Source organism: Microtus ochrogaster, unplaced genomic scaffold, assembly GCF_000317375.1.
Source record: "Microtus ochrogaster isolate Prairie Vole_2 unplaced genomic scaffold, MicOch1.0 UNK180, whole genome shotgun sequence".
NCBI lineage: Eukaryota > Metazoa > Chordata > Mammalia > Rodentia > Cricetidae > Microtus > Microtus ochrogaster.
The window spans coordinates 95,479-105,397 of record NW_004949278.1 but is presented as its reverse complement, the minus strand read 5'-3'; the positions used below and the strand labels follow the sequence as shown (position 1 = coordinate 105,397).

The 9,919-nt window shown below is 35.3% G+C and overlaps 1 protein-coding gene across 1 annotated transcript in view; it reads right to left on the bottom strand.

Moving 5' to 3' along the window:
• The window catches only part of Alg13 (ALG13, UDP-N-acetylglucosaminyltransferase subunit), a 60,784-nt gene that overhangs the window by 6,663 nt on the left and 44,202 nt on the right, over positions 1-9,919 (bottom strand). The window contains 3 exon segments of the mRNA XM_026778482.1: positions 4,521-4,685; positions 6,780-6,945; positions 8,379-8,447. Of these exon segments, the coding sequence (XP_026634283.1) occupies positions 4,521-4,685; positions 6,780-6,945; positions 8,379-8,447 (400 nt within the window).

Genomic DNA, 9,919 nt, shown 5'->3' with positions numbered 1-9,919 from the left:
TTTATTTATTATGTATACAATATTCTGTCTGTGTGCATGTCACATGCAGGCCAGAAGAGGGCACCAGACCCCATTACAGATGGTTGTGAGCTACCCTGTGGTTGCTGGGAATCGAACTCAGGACCTTTGGAAGAGCAGGCAATGCTCTTAACCACTGAGCCATCTTTCCAGCACTGAGTATTTTAATAGTATCTGTAAGTGTATTTAACTTGACTGACCTAGGTCCATTATAAATATAGCCCAAATTCTACTAACAAGATGAATTTGTGGAAAATGTCTCTTTCATAAGCCATAGCCTTCCTATGGAAATGCATTCATTTATTGTTATTTTGAAAGAATCAGTTTAGATTTTGACTAATATATAGGGCCAAATGTTCAAGTTAAAGAATATGAGAAAAATAGGAAGAAAATTCTCCAGCACACATAAACATGAACACAAAAACCATACCAATGTTTATGGCAGTATCATTAATAGTCAAAAGCAAAAACAACCCAAATCCCCGCAACTAATAGATAACAAATGTGGCACAACCATACAATGAGTGTTATTCAACTATACATAGTGTGAAGTAAGGGTACCTATATACAAGAAGGACGAACCTTACAAACATGCTATTATTCACAAAGGCCAAATTCTGGAACTAGCCTAAATACCTATATAACTGAATGGATAAAGAAAAGGTGGTATATATACACAAGTCTATTTCAGCCATAAACAATAAGAAGGTCATTACATCTATGGAAAACTAGATGGCACTACAGATAGTATGTGAAATAAGCCAGACTCAGAAAATGTTTGCTCTCATATGGAAAATCTAGTTTGAAAGGTTATCTTTTAGAACCCTATTTTTTTTTTTTGTATGGCGGAGGGGATTCAAGACAACATTTTCTGTGTAGCCCTGGTTCTCCTGCAACTCTCCCTTGTAGACCAGACTGGCCTCAAAAGCAAGAGATCTACCTGATTCTGCCTCCCTGGAATTAAAAGCGTGTGCCGTGCCACCACACCTAGCCTAGAACTCCTTGTCTTTATTTATTCATGCCAAGGTTAACACCCTTCTACCAAGTGTATTTGATGCACTAAAAGAATAAAATTAGAAAATGAAATATCAAAGTATTAGAGAAGTGATTATGACAGGAAGGCTCTAAAATGAGGGTGAGAGGAAAACAATAAAGACTAATGGGTTGGGAATAATAAATCACCACATATTGTCTCATGTGAATCTAGACTTAACTACATATAAAAGTATAAAAAGACATGAAAGCAGAAGGGAACTATCTAGAAAAAAAGAACCAGTGGAGGCACCAAGTATGGGGATGATAGTGGGAATGTGAATATGGTCAAAATATAATAATATACAGTACAAAAATGTCACAATGAAATTCATTATATTATGGTATGGTGATACAAAACCTCATAGTTCCAGCCTTACAAAATCCCAACACACAAAGGAGAAAATAGATACATAATTCCACCACTAGTTTAAGGGATAATAGTGCTAATAGCTTCTAGTCAGTTTTCTTTAGTGGTGTGAACCCTGGTAGGTTACCACACTACAGAGCAGGCTCCAATCATAAATAGCAGCTTGGGTAACTAACAAAAACTGGATTCTATGAGCAAAAAAGAAAAAAGAAATCTCAAGATTGTGTGGAAAAGGATAGAAGGTTGAGAGGTGCTAAGGAAAGAACTTGAGGGGCATAAAAAGACATTTTATGAAATTCTCAAAGAATTTATAAAAAATATGTTTTAAAAAGGTACTGGAATATTCAATTAAATACTAATCATAGAAGAAAAACCAAGTGAATCACTAAAGAACATATGAACTCAAACACTTATGCACAGTTTAAGAAGCACCATACAAGTTATACACTGTACTGATTACATTTATATGTAAAACTAATTCTATGATAGAAAACAAAATAGCCGAGCAATGATGATATCTAGGAAAAAATGAAAATGACCAAGGGAAAGACAGGGAAGTAACATAAGTAAATTGTGGGACAGTACAAGGAAGGTAAGTATCTGCCATGCAGGCATAAAGGCATAAATCCAAACCCCAGAACTCATGTACAAAATGCTAAGCATGATGATGCACAGTTGTCACCTCAGAACTGGAAAAACTGGGGCAGGAACTGGGTTGGCTGGCTGGATAGTCTAATCTACTTGCTAAGTTCTTGGGTGATCATATACAATCTAAAGAGAAACAAAAGGAATGTCTGAGGAACCACAGAGGCTGTTCTCTGGCATGCACATACACGAATATGCACATTAAGGAAAAAAAAATTATTTAACCAAAAAAATTAATAAAAAAACCAAAGTGTTGAGACAATGACAATATTTTACAACTCAGTTGGTAATGAGCTACATAGATAACTTATGATTTTGTGTTGTAATGAATACATGAGTACAAATATTAAATTACAGAATCTTTCAAGACATGAATACATTGTGCAATAATTAAATTATTATACAATGATATAATAATTAAATTATTGTACAATGATATGTTTAAACATTCTATTTTGTTTTGTTTTTCAAAAGAGGGTTTCTGCTTTGTTTTGTAGGCTGTGTGAAACTCGCTCTGTAAACCAGACAGGCCTCAAAGTCACAGAGATTCACATCCACCTGCCTTTGCCTCCTGAGTGCTGAGACTAAAGGGGTGCTGAGTGCTAGGATTAAAAATGTGTGCCCCCAGCCTAGGCAGTTTGGATGCTCAACTTACTAAACCTGGATGGAGGTGGGCGGTCCATGGACTTCCCACAGGTCAGGGAACCCTGATTGCTCTTCAAGCTGATGAGGGAGAGGGACTTGATCGGGGGAGGGGGAGGGAAATGGGAGGCGGTGGCGGGGAGGAGGCAGAAATCCTTAATAAATAAATAAATTTAAAAAAATGTGTGCCCCCCCCGCCAAGTAAATAAACATAGTCTTCATTACAAATATTCACCATTCCCTTGCGATAAGAACATTTAAAATCTTTTCTTACTTATTTTGAAATATAAAATATATACATCCTACTGTGCAAATACAGCACCAAAACATAGTCCTCATTCATATATATGTAATTCTGTACCTAATAACCAATCTTTCTTAATTTACCCTCATATATTCTTCTCAACATCTAGGGATTAATATCCTATTTTGTATTTCTATGAGATAAAAGCTTGTTTTCACACTTCTCAAATAAGTTGAGACATGTAATATTTGTCATTTTTTACCTGGCTTATTTTACCAAATACTGTATATGCCTTCTAGATTAATACACAAATGAGAGGATTTTGTCTGTTATATATACATGAGAAATATTCCCTTGTGTATATATATACTCATTTTCATTATCCTTTATGGTTTGGGAGCTCTACTGATAAATACAATTTACCTTTAAAGCTATCAAAAACAAGATGGGTTAATTTCCAGTCACATGGACAAAAGGAACAATGAGCAAATATGTGATAAAACAATACAAACATCAACAACATAATCTTGCTAGCAATTATACTATCAATTAAAAAAATCAACCATGTTTATCTGGCTATCTTCACAATAATATGCTAGAAAAATAGAAAATCAAAAAAAAAATAGAAAATCAACATTATGTGATGATGGAATACTACTTGGGTGCCAAAGGGGGACAGAATAAAGGAGTCAGGATTTAGATATTGGGTTAAATTAGGTAGAAACAACAATAATACTTACAAAATATGAAACCAAGAAGAGGAATAAATGTTTTGTGTTGACTGGTGAAAGACAAGAGGAAAAAGATGAGGAATTTCATTAGAGATCATTTAAGTCTGAAAGTCAAAAAGCTAAGTGAAAATGTCTAGTAAGAACCAAAATTTCTGAGCAAAGGCTAGCTAGATTTAGAATAGACTACAAAGACATACTGTATGGAAAAAGAACAGAACAGAGTTGGAGAAAATCTTGTTAACTAGTTCAGGGAATGGAAAGATCTTGGGGGGAAAAGCAGTAGCTAGAAAAAAAATCAGGAAAATGTTGTAAGCAAGAAAATATAAGTAAGCTGCTAGCAACTTTCAACTACAATTCTCTTTGAGTAATACTACCAAACTCAGGACAACAAAGAACCTCCATTGTTTAAGGAAGCAGAAATATGTGGTTGATATTCAAAGCAGATCAGATGAATAGAAGTTTTCCCCATATCCTCAAAATTCAGTTGGTATACCAAGAATCAAAAAGCTAACAATTTCATACACTTGGGGAAAGACTTTAAGAAATAGAAGAAAGCTTTTAAGACTAAATCCCAATTTAAAATAAAATACTTGAGAAAAAAACAAGGTATCTGTTTGTCAGGAAAGACATCGAGTTACAAGAGGGGTGCAGAGGAATAGTCAAGATTCAATCCAGCTATCTACAAGATTCTCACAGTCGCTCCTTGTTCATCACTTAGAATTATATGCTCAAATCACTCCCATTTAGTTCTGTACCCATCAATTATCCAGAAAAATATTCTAGATTCAAAAACCACCTCAAACCTAAATATCCTGCACCAAATCTCAAAATACACTACCTTGTGGCAGATCACTTCCACTTGGATCACAGGAAAAAGGTGGTGGTGGTGGCAGAGGTAAGCCTGAAGCATCTCCTGCTTCAAAAGAAGCTAGAGAAGGAAGTGGAGGAGGAGGTGGTGGTAGTGGTATTGCCATTGCTGTTGCTGCTGAAGGCTGAAGATAGGCTGCAGTAGAAGAAATGGGAGAATTATTAGGGACAGGATGGCAATAACAAAGAAATAAAACATGAAATAGTAATGCACAACTGTTGCTCCTTATAAAGCAATAGCTGACATGCTTTTATACCCCCACCCTGTATAATAACAGAACTCTGAATTCTCATGGGTTGACTTAAAAAACATACACTTGGATATCACTAAATGCAAATTTAAAGATGTTTCCAGCAACCTGTCACAAAATTACACACAGAGGTTTTAACAACCTTACAAATTCTCCAAAGAATGTAGGGAACTTTAAATTATCAAGATTCAATTCTAAAAAGACAAAGAACTTAAAATGGGATAGATACAATATTGTATCCTTGTAATATCCTGTATCTATTACAACAGCTTTAAAATATTCATCTAGGAGTTTCAATTTTAATACAAAATTGAAATATAATCATGTTTGCGTATTAAACTTCTATGATGATAAACAGTATGTTTCCAAAATAGTAAAAATATCTACATGTAAATAATATACCAGGTTAAAACTGATATTTTGACAAATGCTAAATGAAACAATCCTTCAAATTTAATTGAACAATTTTAGTCAATTTATAAATTAAAGTATCAAACTTCAAAGCTGTGCTAGATACATGATATTTTTAACAATAGATAATAAAGAGTTAAATTCAGAGTCCTAACACATGAGGTTTAGCTTAAAAACAATCCACAAGCTGAATTTGTTACTCTGGAAATTTAGAAAGAAAGGATCTATTTTTGCCTTCATTCACTGGCAATGCTAATAATACATTCATCCTTTAAATACAGTTATATGCTAATAGTAATAGAAGGATGTGTCTACAGATGACACCAAAGCAAAAAGGAACTCATAAGCAATTTGAGGAGATGAAGAAACAATTATCTTTCAACTGAAGTGTTGCTTTCATTAACAATGCATTTGTGAAAAATTTACAGAATTGGATACCAGGAAGTAAATATTATTAAACCTAAACAGGAAATTTTAACAACTTAAGTAAGTCTTTAGGACTATTTTTTTTTAAGACAAGGTTTCTCTGTATAGCCACTGGCTATTCTGGAAGTCCACCCCTCTCAGTAGACTAGGTTGGCCTTGAACTCAGAGATCCAACTGTCTGCCTCCGAAGAGCTTGGATTAAAAACATGAGCCACCACCACCAAGCTAAGTGAATTCATATTAGCTCTTTTAGGATTTTTAAGAAAACCAGGTCACTTAGTTTTGTTGCAGATGCTTTCTATGGCTGTGGATTTTATTTTTCCATTGTTATATGGTGACTCTGATGGAAAAGTTATGCTGTTGGCTACCACTTTTCTAAAACTCTCAAAATTTAAATTATAGTACTTCTTTAAAATTCAGTAACTACTCCATAAACAAGTGCTGTTGGCATTCCCAAGCTCACAGTAATTTGTGTCCATAACATGTCTAAAACTGCACAGCCAGTGAGTAGTAAAACCAGGATTATAATTCTCAGATTTCTTAAATTCTAGAGGTTGGTATTTATTATGACATTCACAAGACAAGGACTTCTTACATGAGTATAGGTTTTATAATAAACTTTAAGGAAATTTATTGCATAAAATAACATCTCTATGTCAATCCTCAAGTAATAAAAGCATAGCTCATGGGGCTAGCACGATGGATGGCGATTGGATACAAGAAATTGCTAGTGACCAGTTTGATTCCTGAAATTCACATAAAAGTGAAAGAATTATCTATCTCATTAATTCCCTCTAGTCTCAGAATGTTCATCCTTGTCCCTCATATACACATAAAGAAAACAAAAAATTTACAAAACTCAAAATTGTTGAAATAATGCAAGAGCTCTATTTATTCACTGAATAGCAAATGGCAGGTAAAAAATTTTATAGACCCCTATTACAAAAAACAAAAACAAAACTACCAGAATTTAGACTCCTGACTCATATCTTACCGATTCCTTGGCGATAAAACAACCTTAAGAATAATTAACATAATTATTTCTTGAAACTATAATGCCATCTAATAATTAGAATAACAGTACACACATATCCATGAGTAGAAAAAGAGGTTTCTAAAGCAAATAAACACTAATAACTTACCTTGACTATCTTGTGCAGGAGGAGGTACAAAGACAGGCTGTATGGTATCCTGTGAGGAAACATCAGAGGTACTTATTGTTTGATTATTTCTTGTATAGTCAGGTAAGACTGGAACAGGAACATGATCGGCCCAGGAACCTGAAATTGCTGTAGAATTTTCTAACACCTATTAAGTAGAATAAAGGTTAAAATTCTTAGGTTTGGTTTCTCAAATCATATTTGTTTCTTCTCTGAACTTTAGGAAATTATAATTTTTCTGGTGACAAAGCACTGAGATATCAATCTGTATGCAAACCATATATAAAGTTACTTCTTTTGCAGGATCTCTGATTATATTGAGAGCTATCATTCTTTCTGTAAAGATAACACATTAATATTAAAACAATAAAGCCAAAAGTTGGGCATGGTGGAAAGTTTCCCTCCAACTCCTATTCTCTAAGCCTAGGTGTCATCTTTCTAAAACGCTAACTTCTTGACCCCCACAGATTTGTAATATATATTTGTAATATATATTCATTCTCACTTATGTCTATATATAAGACATATATATGTATACGTGTGTGTGTGTGTGTGTGTGTGTGTGTGTGTGTGTGTGTGTGTATCCACATAAACATTTAAGTAGAAAAGCTGCTTTGTATAATTGAATGACTTAATGAAACTAATTTTTTTCTGATTTGGGTGCAAATTTAAAAGAACATACTACTTCCCCAGGGTGTATGGTATACAGTATCGTGTATAAATATAATAAATAACAGTCTGGACTGTGAAGGTGCATGCTTTTAATCCTATATGCTAAGAGGCAGAGGCAAGTGCCTAAGTTCGAGGCCAGCCTGGTCTATAGAGCAAGTGCGAGGCAGGACAGCCAGGGCTACTCAGAGAAACTGTCTCAAAAAAAGAAAAGAAAAGAAAAAATAAAACCAAAAGAAACAAATAAAAAACTCCAAATCAAACAAACAGCAACAACAAATAGCAAAATAAATAAATCAAATAACAGACTCTTAATGCCTTTACTGGCAGCCTCCATTTCTCTTCTGAATACCACAATATGGCTCTTACCCAGTCAGATCATCTAAAACGTCAAAGACGTCAATCAAATCCTACTAGAGTCTAGTTAATCTTTACATTGTTTGACCTCTTAGTAAAGAGTCATATTTACTCCTCCTGGAAATGTTCTCATTCCAGGGTTTCAATATGTTCTTCTACTTTTGCCCTGTTCTCGACTATTCCTTACTCATCTTCAAAATTTTGCCTGTGTTCTAAATGCTGGTCTCATACTCTTTCCTTTTCCAGCACTACAAATTCAGCTACCTTTGGAAATGCCAACTTCCAATTCCTATCTCAGTAATTAAGAGACTTGAAAAGTAATTTATTATTGACTGATTCATAAGAAGCTCACAGTAAAGCACAGAACAGTATCTTATATAGTGGGCACTTCAGTGACTTGTTAAAATAAATATTAATCACTGTGCCAGGTTGAACAGAAGATAAAATAATACTTAATGGAATATAGGCAGCTGCTCAGAATTTTGATGAAGGCAAAGAAAAATCATTTTTTGTATTTAGTTCACTGTAAATGAGTGGTAATACTATGAAGATTACCTTCTGGGGGTAGCTGTATGAGGTAATTGTGTCTTGAGGCACAGAACATGGCTCACTGTCCTGAAGAGACTTTAATAAATACAGAAATATAATTGAATATAAACGGAAACAAAGAAACAAAAGGCAATTTTCACTCTCCTTTCTACCCTCCATTATAGCCTCTCCAGGCTCATCCCCAGCCCTGTAGTGGCCTGCCTGCAGGTGACACTTTTCCCACACTACCCCCATGCCTGGGGGACTATAGAAACACTAGATGTGGATCCAGCTTTCCTCCTTTTTGTGGGACCTCTCTCCCAACCCCAGCCAATTCCTATTCTTTTCTGACAGTCTCAACCTGAAAAACACTTAATACCTAGTTCCCCCAATGGGTGTACCTGGCAGTGACTGAGGTATGTAATTTACACTATCCTTCCCCTCCATTAAAATTTCTACATTCCATTCTCACCCTCAGACAGATTGCTTACAGATGCCCCTCCTGCCACCTCCAATTCCATTAACTAAAGACTCCAACTCTGAACCAAGCTTCCCCCTAAGCTTTTCATCCTTGTCTCTCCAGATTATTCTTTGCCTTACTTCAACCTACCTCCATACCTCCAACCAACTCCCTAGGACCCCCACCTCTTGATTTGAACAGGATACCCTTGCCTTTTTCCTGAAGCCCCTCCCTCTCAACCTTTAGTCCCAGTTAGCCCTCCATTCCTCTCAGCAACCCATCAACCTGCAGAAGCACTCAATAGCAAGCAACCCAGATACAACACATTCCTAAAAAAGGCAAAAAAAAAAAAACCAAAACTCAAAGAATGTAATAAATACTCAACAAATACAAGACCTGATATTACCACCTAGAATCACCTCAATTATACTGATGCCGGATATCTAAACACTAGTACAAAAGCACAAACATCAACAGCCATGACAATATGCCTCCATCAGAACCCAGTAGCCTTATAGTATAGTAGGAACCAAGAAATGCAATATAGCTGAAGCAAAAGGCAAGGAAAGACTTCAAAACAGCTATTATGAAAAATTCTTGAGCTCATTAGTACAGAGAAAGACTTTCTGAAGAGAACACTGTTAGCAGACACTAAGAATAACAAATGGGACCTCATGAAATCTAGAAGCCTCTAAATGGTAAAGGACACCATCATTCAGACAAAGCAGCAAGAAGCAGAATGGTAAAAGATATTTACCAACTACCATGTGACAGGGCTAATATCTAAAAGGTATAAAAAATTATAAAAATTGAACATCAAATAACACCATTATAAGGTTCAGAACCAACAGAGTTTCAAAAGGAAACTAGACTTGAAAATGCTAATTAACCCAATTAAAAAATGGGGCACTGAACTGAACAGAGAATTCTCTATTTATTAATTTATTTATTATGTATACACTATTCTGTCTGTATGCCTGAAGGCCAGAAGAGGGCGCCAGACCTCTTTACAGATGGCTGTGAGCCACCATGTGGTTGCTGGGAATTGAACTCAGGACCTTTGGAAGAGCAGTCAATGCTCTTAACCACTGAGCCATTTCTCCAGCCC